This window comes from Marmota monax, unplaced genomic scaffold (assembly GCF_021218885.2).
Source record: "Marmota monax isolate L192 unplaced genomic scaffold, Marmota_monax_Labrador192_F-V1.1 WCK01_AAM20220418_F8-fsc00013, whole genome shotgun sequence".
NCBI classification, from domain to species: domain Eukaryota; kingdom Metazoa; phylum Chordata; class Mammalia; order Rodentia; family Sciuridae; genus Marmota; species Marmota monax.
This window is the reverse complement of record NW_026692202.1, coordinates 3,508,180-3,521,241: the sequence shown is the minus strand read 5'-3', so window position 1 is coordinate 3,521,241 and position 13,062 is coordinate 3,508,180. Positions and strand designations below refer to the sequence as shown.

At 37.7% G+C, this 13,062-nt stretch overlaps 1 protein-coding gene across 3 annotated transcripts in view; it reads left to right on the top strand.

Moving 5' to 3' along the window:
* Positions 1–13,062, top strand: part of Crybg1 (crystallin beta-gamma domain containing 1) — a 196,893-nt gene that overhangs the window by 177,654 nt on the left and 6,177 nt on the right. For all 3 annotated transcript variants that reach the window (XM_046430597.2, XM_058575313.1, XM_058575314.1), the window contains 8 exons: positions 407–533; positions 882–914; positions 2,044–2,156; positions 3,790–3,919; positions 6,519–6,658; positions 8,875–8,998; positions 9,407–9,565; positions 11,416–11,578. In XM_046430597.2, coding sequence (XP_046286553.1) covers positions 407–533; positions 882–914; positions 2,044–2,156; positions 3,790–3,919; positions 6,519–6,658; positions 8,875–8,998; positions 9,407–9,565; positions 11,416–11,578 — 989 coding nt within the window. The remainder of the gene's footprint in view (positions 1–406; positions 534–881; positions 915–2,043; positions 2,157–3,789; positions 3,920–6,518; positions 6,659–8,874; positions 8,999–9,406; positions 9,566–11,415; positions 11,579–13,062) is intronic.

The following is a 13,062-nucleotide window of genomic DNA, read 5'->3' as shown; positions in this document are numbered from 1 at the left end:
GGAAAATACAAAAGGAAATACCCTTATTGGAGCTTCCTCAAGGAATAGGGATTTGATAAATAAGAACATCACAAAGTTAATGTAAAGATACTTTGTTTTTTTGTGTCTTTAGGTGGTGAAGTCTCACTATCTTGCCCAGGCTGGTCTTGAACTCCTGGGCTTAAGTGATCCTCCCACCTAAGCATCATGAGTAGCTAGGACTTTTTAGATTTTGCCTACCATTTTGATTTGTCATGTGTCATTTTGATTCGTCATTCCTAAAGATTAATGGAGATTCAGAAATATTATGGTTGTTGATTAGTAAAATAAATGAAGGTTTCCATATGATACCTATTTACCCATATTTATATGACAGTTTTATATGTAAAATAGGAGTGATAACTGATCACTGTTTTTGTTTCTTTAGATGGGTAGCCTATGAAAATCCTGACTTCACTGGAGAACAGTATGTTCTGGATAAAGGCTTTTACACCAGTTTTGAGGACTGGGGAGGCAAAAATTGTAAGATCTCTTCTGTCCAACCCATAAGTTTGGTAAGGACTTATATGTTTGTACAAGAATATTTAACTGGGGCTGGGGCTGGGGCTGGGGCTCACCGGTAGTGCACTTGCCTGGTATGTGTGAGGCACTGTGTTGGATTCTCAGCACCACATATAAATAAATAAAATAAAGATCTATCAACAAACTAAAAAATAAAAAAAAAAATATTTGTATCAATTTGGGATTTTCATAATGTATACTTCTGGTTCACACATTATTGACTGCTACAGGAAATATTCTGAGGTTATTTTAACAGTAATTGCTAATGGTCTGAAAGAGAAAGTTTCTTCAATATGTTTGCTCTATTAATTTCCTTTTCTCTTCCTTTTTAAAATTTTTAGGATTCTTTCACTGGCCCAAGGAGACGAAACCAGGTAATTTTTAAAAATATTCCAGTTTTGTTTTCTTTCTTTTCTATTCTTTTCTTTTCTTTAAAATAATTAAGGGACCTTTCACTGAAAAGCTGACTTATGTGTTAAGTGTCAGATATGTGGGACATTTTGTTAATTTCACCCATTTTTATGCTGGAAAACCTAATTGTATTTTTTATTTTCTTTTCATCCTCGTCTCTCTACTCCTTTCCTCCTTTTTTTTTTTTTTTTTGGCTAGGGATTAAACCTAGGGCTTTATGTACATCAATTGTACTATTTATTTATTTATTTTGCATTACAATTCTTAATACACCATTATACAATAATTCATCAGTTGTATTTTAAAAATAAGATGTTAGCTTTAATGCTTAATTGGTAGCACTGACCCACGTCTAAATTTTTCTTATATTCTTATCATGTAAATTATCATGTAAAGCTGAAATCTATATCATCACATTGAATCAGTTTACATTAACATACTAAGATAAATATTTCAAACAATAGCATATAGTTATCATGATAAATGGTAGAATGAATTTTCATATTTGCTGTGTCTGCATTAGACTGGCATTTTATATGGTCTCACTCAAGCCTTTTGATGATTGCAGACTCCCAAATCAACTGCAGTGTTGCATTTGTTATTTAAGCTTTTTAATGGAAATGTTCAGACAGCCATAATTACAGAGGTACAAACATCACTCTAGTTTCCTTTATTGGCATATGAATGATTCTAATAAGTCAGCAAGTATCTTCCATTGAGAGGGAAGAAAATATACTATATATTTCCAAAATGCAGTTTATTGTTAATTTTAGAACAGATGAATAATTACTTTTGGCCACAATAAAGCTTTAAAATGCCTCATAGCTTGTTAACAATAGGGTGTTCTATAGAAAGTTGCCTCTGTTGTTGGATTGTCCTTTGATGCTGCTGAATTAAATAGTCATGAATGGTATAGCCAACATGTTTCTAATTGATCATTAATACAATAGTAGAAAATTAAAGGATTCGTAAAGTTCACACCAGTTTGCTGTAACAAGTTAGCAGGTCAGTTTTGGGTCATCAATTCAAAAGTTGAATGTGTTAACATGTTTTAGGGAAATAATTTTGTGTGTTCTGTTTACTTTTGCAAAGATTCACTTGTTTTCAGAACCACAGTTTCAAGGTCAAAGTCAAAGATTTGAAGAAACAACAGATCAAATTGATGATTCGTTTTCTACCAAGTCCTGCCGAGTTTTAGGAGGCAGGTAAGCAAAACAATGGAGTTGCAGAGTGGGATCACTGGGATAAAATACAATTCACAAATCAATTTTGCAATAGTCATCAGGTGCCTGGCACTCTATGAAACCACCATCTTAGTTCAGAAGTACACTTTGCAGCATCTGAGTGCTAGATGCCAGAGGATGTGGACATCAGTGTGGGTTAGAGAAGTTGAAGGTCACCTCAGTGTGCGAGGAATTCATGTCAAATTCCATACTCCACACACCTGCTCCCTCATCTATAAAAGGAGAGCTGGACCCTAGATAATATCTAAGGTACCTCACAAAGTAGATTGTTTTATAGCAGACAGTAATACAATAGGCACATTCTGTACACAAGGCAGATGAAGAAAGCACATGGCTGGGGTGGGGTTGGTGTTCATGCTGATCCAGGAACACACCATCCCTCCTAGCTGGAGCCTCTTGTTGGAAAGAAGCAAGCCAGGTTGTACTGGGAGGGTGAGCTCACACTGCAAAGACTCCCCCTAGGCAACAAGAGTTTCTCTGAATGCCACAGGAAACCCAAGATGGGAAAGGCCTTGGGCTCAACCAGCCAAGCTGAAAAACAATGGTTTTACCAAAGCTTCCTTAGAAAGGGGAGGGTCTAAGGTCTGGGAAACTTGGTCAGGAAAATGTTGGAGCAGTCTGTATAAGAATTGATGAGGAATTAAGTCTAATGATAATAGTAATGGTTCCTTTGATCCTATAAGCCACACTTCCATATCACTTAGCATCTCACAGTGAAAGAGCACTCGCTTCATGTTCAAATACATACACTGATGGTGAGGCTTCAGAGCTGCTTAGCACATGGCTCCATCTCAACCTGGCTGTTCCTTATTCCCCCTTGCTTCATGTAGTACTGTCAGACATGCACTTGGTTTTGTTGCCTGTCTCAACTCTTTGTAAAGTATAAATTAAGGAGAATAGGGACTTGTTTTGTTTTCTCCTGTGTCTCTAGATCAGGAAAATGCCTGACATGCAATTGTCCTCAATGAGCATTTGTAGAATTTAAGGGGGCATTTAGAATCTAGGGAAGCATGATATATCACCATTTTATCTATAATCTTGAGGCCTTAAGAGGCCAAGTGATTTGTCTAAGTCACTATGATATTTTTGAGTCCTGGCCCAGGCCAGAGCTGTTGGAAATGAGGGTAAAGAGTAAAGGGAAGTATAAGAGAAATTTTGGGAGGATATCAATATATCTTGGTGACTGACAGCTTTGATGGTTGAAGAAAAATTATAACAGAGGACTCCTAGGCCTGAAGCTACATGAGCTGGGGATAGGTGGCACCTATGAGAGGAGCAAGGAAGGCTGGGAGGTGGGGAAGTAAAACCAAGGGTCATTTCACAGAAAAGAAAGTTTTGTTTCCAAAATGCAAAGTTAATTTATATGAATTTTATATATATATATCTTATATTCATAAGTTATATAATTTATATAACTTATGAATATGAATTTGTCATGAGATGAAATGAAGTAAATATATCCAGATATTTTTGAAGAAAGAAGAGTTAGCCATAAGCCTCATGTTTATGGTATGGCAGTCTTCCTCTAAAATTCAGACTTATTGAGTAGAAATGCTCAAATTGCATCCTGCGTGTGTGGTTTTTCCTACTGTAGCTGGGTTGCATACGATGGAGAAAATTTCTCTGGCAATCAGTATGTGTTGGAAGAAGGCCACTATCCTTGTCTCTCTGCAATGGGATGCCTGCCTGGAGCAACTTTCAAGTCTCTTCGTTTCATAGATGTGGTAAGTATGTCAGTGTGAACACAGGATTTCAGAAATGTATGGTCCTCATAGCTGATGATTAGAGCAGGAAACCAGCATCTAGAACTTACTTAGGGATTAACGTTGGAGACAAGAAAACAGTTGCAGTGAGCTCTCCATCCTGTCACTTTTGATGTCTTTATATGTCTGTAATGTATAAATTGTTTGCTGTTTTCTCAGACTTCTGGGGCAGGGTGTTAGGTTAGTCACAGGCCACTGTCATTATGGGATAATTCAAGGACCCTCTCCTGTGTTGTTTTTCTCTACTTCCTACCATATTTGTATCCTTCTCCCTTTCACAGGCACCCATTCTAATGTGTTTTTGGAATATAGCTTGGATAGTCTTGTAAAATGTATGTTTTTGAAAGATCTGTATTTAGGCTTTTGATTTATATAAACCTTATGCTACAATTCTCGTGCTTATAAATGTAGCTACTTAACATCAAGAACTTTCAAGAGCCATCCGTTTTGCTATATGTACATGTAGATTGTTAGCTAACTATACATGTATTCCACACCTTGTGTTACTTATTGGATCCTCATATGCTTATCCTGCTGGGACATGTGGGAGTCTCTTGGGGATGACTAGGGAGTGGAAGTGCTGGATCTCACTTGGTGCTGCCAGATCCCACCACCTCTTCCCACTGGTGGGGCACTCCGATGCCTGCTTCCCACATTATCACAACTGTGTATTCTCTTTCTCATGTCAATTTGATGGAATGGGTAGAAAGTATTATGTCACTGTTGGGTTGATTTGTACATCACTGTTAGGTTGGTAGCTCATGTAATTTATTTGTCATATTCTGATTGGTAAATTGCCAATTTATAGCCTTTGTCCGCCTCCTTATTTGTTTTTCTGTATCCTTTAGGGTTGTTACTGATTTGCAGAAATTCCTGGTAGTTTTTTAGACCATTATGACTCTTGTAGGAGAAATTTTCAAATGACTTCTAAGTGTTAATCCAGGTTATAGTGCCCCCTTTTGGACAGAAATTTTTCATTTTGACGTAGTCCAAGTAATAGAACAACACAACTGCAAGATAATTTTCCGATATTTAAGTCTAAGTGTGTCTGCAATTTTGGAAATTTTTTTTTTAGTTCTTGGTAACTGATCTCATAAAAGGCTTTAAACATATGTACATGATGATTTTAAAGATAGGAAGAACATGTGAGTTGGCTTTCTATTATCCATGCCTGCCAGTTTAAATGACAAAATGCTATTGAGACATGAAAATAGTATTGGTGAAACATGGAATGATGTGGTAAGATTCATTAGCTTACAAGTAATGGAATAAGACTTTCTGATAGTTACTTTTGCCTAAAATTCTAAAGGCTACCTTCAAGTATATATTTTGAGGTTTTCAAATGCTATTCCTTAATCAGAGCTAGGCATTTATATTCACAGCTCTCAGACACTTACCTGTAAGTGTCTACATCATCTGTGATGTCCTTTTAAATTTTGATTGTGAGGGAACAGACATTTTTGCCCATAGTAAAAATATACATTTTTGTGGATGTGCAGTGCTGGGGATCAAACCTGGGCAGGCCTTGTTGCAGGCTAGACACTCTACTACTGAGCTGCATCCCCAGCCCTATATATTTTTAATTGTAATTTAATACTTCAGAATTGTTTAATTGATTCTTGATATTAATCTTGAGGGTTGGGAACATTTTGGGGATGTCATTTTAGAGAAAATTGCAGTAAACATGCAAAGTAGTTAGATGAGTACAATTTTTGTCTTGTTTCCTCCTTGTGTGTTTTATATAACCTAATTCCTAGAACATGCAAACCACCTCCACATATTAATCTGCTCTGTTGATGGGTGGACGAAATCTTTCCTACATGTCAGGGCATATCCACATAAACGAAGCAGTAAAGTGCCGCACCCTTGCCACAGAACTTTAAGCAGGTGGGGAAATAATTACAATCCCCACCTACTTTTTTGATGTATCATTTATGATCTTAGGAGTATTATCATTAGAGCTTAGTCTAGGGTCATAAGGGTTTGTAATTTGAAAACGAACATAAACTGCCAACATTTCATTTTTCTGAAATCAGTGAACTGGTGTGTTGTTGTTCTCTTTAAAATGATTAACAGTTTGAAACTGGGGCTTCCATCCTGTTTTCTTTCCCCCAGACAATGATGCCTACAGGAAGGTTTGGGAGCGTGAGTATATAGAATCCTAATCTTATTAACACAAAAAACAAAAACATTTGAAAATAGCTGCAAAGGGACATCTCCTTAACTAGGAATACTACTGAAAAAGGCTAGGGTGAAAATAAATTCTGTCAAAAGTGTTGATATTCCACGTATGTCTGCATTTCTCTGGCTGGGATCTTTTCCTCTGCTACTTAACATGATTGGCGTGGACCTGCCTTTATGTGCAGTGGGGAAACTTGCAGCCCCTCTATCCTTTCCCTGCACTTCGTAGCATGTAGTCACCAGGCTTCCCAGGAAAGGGAGTTTATGAATCAGCCACATCTGGCAGTCTTGTGCTTTGTCCTTGTACTCAGATCATTTTCACATAAGCTTCCAATTATTAACAGATGAATAACAGAACACTATTTTTGTTTCCAAACAGGAATTTTCTGAACCAACAATTATTCTTTATGAAAGAGAAAATTTCAAAGGAAAAAAGATTGAACTTAATGCAGAGACAGTTAATCTCCAATCCCTGGGATTTAACACACAAATACGCTCTGTTCAGGTTCTTGGTGGCATGTAAGTGAGTTATCTACTTGTTAATCCAATAAAATCGATTTTTTTCCCCTTTAAAGAGATAGGGTCTCTTGGGGCTGGGATTGTAGTTCAGTGGTTGAGCCCTTGCCTCACATGCATGAGGCACTGGTCCAATCCTCAGCACACCATAAAACTAACTAAATAAATAAATAAATAAAACAAAGATATTGTGTCCATCTACAACTAAAAAAAAAGTTTTAAAAAAGAGAGAGAGAGACATGGTTTCATTGTGTTGCCCAGGCTCAAGTGATCCTCACATCTCAACATCCTGAGTAGCTGGGACTACAGGCATGTGCCACCACCCCAGGCAAAAAATATAATATTTAAAATTAGGGTTTTTAAAAAATTTATTTATTTATTAGTTGTAGATGGACACAATACCTTTATTTTATTTATTTATTCATTTTTATGTGGTGCTGAGGATCGAACCCAGGGCCTCACATGTGCTAAACGAGCACTCTACTGCTGAGCCACAACCCCAGCCCTAAAATTAAGTTTTTAAAATATTTTAAATTGACTGATAATTGTATTACTTATGGGGTACAAAGTGGTGTTTTGACACATGTATACATTGTGGGATGATTAAATAATATTAATTAGCTTATCTATCACCTCAAATATTTATCATTTCTCTGTGCTGAGAAAATCAATTTAAAATCCTTTTTTTAGCTATTTTGAAACATACATTATTCTTCATTATAGTTACCTTGTTATGCAGAACAACACTTATTCCTCCTGTCTGTTCCTAACTGTAACTTTGTATCCATTGACCAACATCTCACCCTCGGGCCTTCCACCCACTGCCTGTAGTAACTACCTTTCTACTGTCTACTTCTAAGAGTTCAACTGTGTTAGATTTCACAAAGAAGTGAGATCATGTGATATTTGTTTCTCTGTGCCTGCCTTACAAAAATTAAGGTTGGTCAGATTTCCCTCTTTCCTTCCTTACCTTAAATGAATGGACATATAGCTCTTCCTTTCTTGGTGGGAAAAGCCATATGTAAACCATCTTTCATCTCCTTATTTGAATTTTTAGCTTCAGATAAGGACTTTGTCTTTAACACCTCTTGAAGTCCCCAGGGGAATGCTTTGCATACAGTGCTCAGCAAATTTATGGGGCACCTTTTTTAGCAAAGAAGAAAAAGCTGATTTTTCTTATTCCTTTGAAAGACCAAGTCCTTTGATTTGGAAGCTAAAGGTTAAGCTTTTTCTTTGACTAGAAGTGACTGACAGATGGGAAGATTTTTTTTTTTTTCAACTTTGACTGATTTTGAAATTGAGTAGGACATACAAATGAATAAGTAACTCCTCGGCACTGCTGCACATACCTATAATTTCAGCAAATTGGAAGGCTGAAGTAGGAGGATCATGAGTTCAAAGCCAGCCTTAGCAACTTAGCAAGCCCAGAACAAGTCAGTGAGACCCTGTTTCAAAATAAAAAAAATAAAAAGGGCTAGTGATATGGCTCAGTAGTTAAGCACCCCTGGGTTCCATCCCTGGTACCAGAAAAAAAAAAAAAAGTAGTAGTAGTATCATTAATGTAGTACATTTTTATTTATAAAATAACAGGTATGGTCTACCTGTATACCAAATGTTGGGGTGAGGGGACTGTAGTTATTTTAAAAATTAGAACTATGGGTGGTTTTTTTCAGTAGGTTCTATTAAATATTTTATGATAAGATGGCTAAAGTAACATTTTGGTGTGCCAGCTCCAGCATTTGGGGGGAAGGAACCTGAGTATCTTTTTAACATTTTTATTGATTTTACTCATTTTAAACAAAAATTTATTTTTTACTTAATCTTTAACACTAACTAATGCTGCATATTAAGAATTTGCAAATATTAACTATTTAAATAAAGATCCATAAACTGCGGATGTTTTAAGAACAACTCTCAGGAAGGACTGTGGAGTCCTACTAAAAGATCATCTTTATTTCATTGTTTTATTGGAGGAAAAAGATTACCAATTTCTTTTTGAGACTGTACCCAAAATCTGCTATTTGTCAAAAAAAAAAAAAAAGGCTGACTTAAGTGTTCTAGAAAATAGTTTCATCCCCCTAACCAATGTATATTTAAAGTATACAGTTCAGTCCAGAATTTGAGAAAGCATTCTAAAAATAGATGTAATTGTTAGGGCCCATTGTCAAAAGAAAATTTCCATTTCCTATGGTTATCTCCTTTCCTCTCCTCACCCCCAGATGGATTACTTATGAATATGGAAATTACAGAGGTCGGCAGTTCCTATTGTCACCAGCAGAAGTACCTAGTTGGTATGAATTCAGTGGCTGTCGCCAAATAGGTTCTCTAAGACCCTTTGTTCAGGTATGTTTTCCTTTCTCCTGCTGTGAATCTTCTCTGAAATTTTTTTCTTTTTTGAAAGTACAAGTCAACTTTGAGTTTCTAAAGTTTGAAATTGGCTCCTCCCCCACCCCCTCAGTATTTAGGCTCAGTATTTGGGCAACATGTGGGGTGGCTGCTTCAGAAATGCTAACATCAGACATGGTATGTTCCAAGCTCTGGTGTGTCCATAGGCAGGGTCCCTGCCCTCGGCACTTTGAAATGTTGTCAAACTCTTATCATTGAGAAAATCTTGAAACCTCTGAGGCTCTCAAGTATAATAATTATCCCTTATCCATACTTCACTTTGACTTCTTCCAAATATTAATGCTTATTCAGTGTTTCTAACAGCACAGTTTGTATGTGACTATTGCTGGGGTTTTTGTCTTCTAGAAACGAATTTGTTTCAGACTTCGAAACAAAGCAACAGGGTTATTCATGTCAACCAATGGCAACTTAGAGGATTTGAAGCTTCTTAGAATACAGGTCATGGAAGATGTTGGTGCTGATGATCAGATTTGGATTTATCAAGAAGGATGCATCAAATGCAGGGTGAGCTTTTTGGACTAGGCAGGGGTCTAGAATACCTTTGCCAGGAGGTAATTCATCCTTTATCATGCCTTTGATCTTTCTTCAAGTAGATACTACTCATGATTCCTGGAGCACTTTGCAAATAAATTGGAAGGTGTCTTTTTTTTTTTTTTTTCCATGAAAATATTCCTCAGCTCTGATGAACCAGTCTTAGGAACCTAAAATGGGAGGTAAATTTAGTACTGATCCAAGATAGAGTATTTCTATTTATACTCGTTTTTATATTGTAATAGAAAAAGGAAATGATTGTTATTCTTCTCCTTTCCTTAATCTACTTATTACAGAAGTAAACTCTAGTCCCAGTGCATCAACCAAAATCACTCTTGGTTTGTTTCTGTTTTGGAGAACACACAGTACAGGAGGAAGGGTGAAGAGAGGGCCCTGGGTGCACATCATCCATTTCCTAATGGTCACATGCCGTGAAGTGGAGGATGGCCCATCGCCCTCTTGCATCACTCTTGTCCCCACAGACATTTAAAAGCTGAATGTAGACAGATTTTACGAGAGAAGTTCACGCTTCTATTGTAGGTCTCTTCTTTACTCCTTAACTTTATGGGCTTGACTGTTGGCTCCAGGTATTTTAAAAACTTGGTGCCCGTGAGTCAGCAGAAGGCACACAGTCTCATGGGGAGGAGCACATTTGCTCATTGGGTCTGCCATGCTTGAGGGAGAATCAGCCTTTCGAAAACAGAAGCACTGTTTAGACACGCATAGAAGCAGCGGCACGAGAAACAGAAGTAGCTGAAACATAGAAGCATGAAGAGAAGCCCATTTCTGTCTTGGAATTATCTTAATGCAATAAAATAGTGCTTCCAACAGTTATTTCTAACAACAATTCAGTGATATTGTTTAAAAACTTTTAATTCATTAGGTAAATGAAATAAGTGAAGTGTCACAACTGATCTCAATGCTTTCATCTGGACATAGAATAGGTACAATAGACTAGGTACTGACTGATAGGTACTGAATAGGCACTAACTGATTGATTGATTGATTGAGGTGCTGGGGATTGAACCCAGGGCTTGGAATATGCTAGGCAAGTGCTTTACTACTGAATTTCATCCCCAGCCTAGAATAGTACTCTTTTAGTGAGCTTTTAAAAAACTTTTATTTACTTTTATAGCACTGCGGTATGTGAACTTATGACTGTAATACAATGTTTATATATTAAGGGTAAATTCTTTTCAGGGAAAGACTCTTAAACTCCTTGCATTAAAACACTCTCTGGTGAGCTTGTAGTTTCTTCTCTTTTTATAGTGGATAGCATGCCTATTTAGGAAATTTTAGACATTTCTCCTGAAGGAAAGACAAGAGAAGCTAATAAACGCAATTTCAAGTATTAAAATGATAAAATGCCCTGTAGCCACTCCAGTGCTATAGCATTAGAAGTGCAGTCATATACTAGAAGGTCAGGCCAAGCAGAGGCAGGTGTGTGTGGTGGGGGTGAGGGGAAGAGATTGAGCTACAGACCCAGCCTCAGATCACAGTCACTTCTAACAGAGAAAAATATCACAATGGGGAGTTTCAATGTCCTGAGACTTAAGAGTAATACAGAGTCTTGTCAAGGGCAGAAGTCTCTTTATGATGGACGAGAACTGAGAACTTTCCATTACTCATGTCCTCTGAAATAAAGGTCATAAATAGTTGTTGTCTGAGTCTAGTTATTCTGGCTAAAAGCTAAAATGCTTCATGTGGGATAAATGAAGTCAGGAACTATGATAATTAAAAAAATCATTTTAACTAGAGGAATAATTGCTGTGAGACTTGAATATGTCTCCTTCTCTAATGCTTTGTTTTTTTCCACTACACAGATAGCAGAGGACTGCTGCCTGACAATCGTGGGCAGCCTGGTAACATCTGGCTCAAAGCTGGGTCTGGCACTCGACCAGAGTGTTGACAGTCAGCTCTGGTGCATGAAGCCAGATGGCAGGATCCACAGCAAACTGAAGCCCAATTTAGTTTTAGATATCAAAGGTAAGGATCATTTCCTTTATTATAATGTACCCTTGCTTCAGTTAAGGAAAAATCTCCTCTGAAAATGATAAGTACACTATGAATGGTAAGTGTTTTTGTTAGCTTTTTCATCACTATGACCAAAACACCTGACAGGAACAACTTATAGGAGGAAGTTTTTTTGAGGGGGGCTCACAGTGTCTGAGGTCTCAGTTCATAGATGGCTGACTCCATTGTTTTGGGTCCTAGTGAACAGCACATCATGGGGGAAGGGCCCAGCAGAGGAATGCTGCTCAGCTCATGGAGGGAGGGATCAAGAAGCAAAGAGAGAAGGGGGGGGAGGGACACACTTTCTGGGACACCTCCTCCAGTATCCACCTCCTCCAACCACGCTCCACCTGCCTTCAGTTAGCACCCAGTCAGTCCATTCAAACTATGATGGACTGATTAGGGCATAGCTCTCATAATCTAATCATTTTACCTCCAAACATTCCTGCATTAACACAGGAGTTTTGGGAGGACACCTTACATCTATCACAGTAAGAGAGCCCCTACTAGGTGCCAGCCACTGTGTTGAACATGTCACACACATTAGCTTGTGAGATCATGCTTCATAGCAGCCCTAAGAGGTCTGTGTTCTCTTCCTCCCTCCTCTCTCCCTTCCCATTTTAAGCCCCAAATCCTAAGGCTCAGAGGCATTAGTCAGTTTGGCCATGATCTCACACCTGTGAGAGCTGAGCTGGATCTGGATACAGGCTCATTTCCAAACCTTTTTTTTTTTTTTTTAGGTGCTAGGGATGGAAACCAGAGTCCAAGCATGCTAGGCATGTGTTCTATCACTGAGCTACAACCCCTACCCTGTTTTTATTATAAAAATAATAATCTAAAAGGCTGTTATCATAGTATAGTTGATGGTTCTCATGTATATACATGTAGCCTTTCATTGAAAAGATCTAAGACCAAAAGGAATTAACAGAGGATGATTTCAGTAGAACATGTGTTCAATGCCATTTATCCAGGGTAAATGGATGGTGCTTCTTGGAAGAGTGAGTTGGGCCAGTGGTCCTCAAAACATATCTGTTATAGAATTACCTGCAAGACTGTTTAAGGAAAGACTGCTGGGTCTCATCCTCAGAGTTCCTGATACAATAGGTCTGGAGGGATACCCAAGAATTTGCTTTTCTAACAGGTTTCCAGGTGCTACTGATGCTGCTGGTCTGAGGACCAAACTAGGGGAACCATTGATGGTACTTTAAAAAAAATGGAAAACAAAACTGACCTAATATTATAATGGAATTCAGAGAATTACTGTTGTTGCCATTTACAAGCAAATGAAGACCAAGTATTCATGTCATCTGGGGCAATTTTGTTTTAAATTATTAATGGGCACTTTTCTATTTCCTATCAAGAGAGCTGGCATGATTGTTTTGCTACACAGTAAACCAGTGATAATGTAAACATACTTCACTCTGTACTCCATTCTAACTCACCACTAGAAGTTGGTT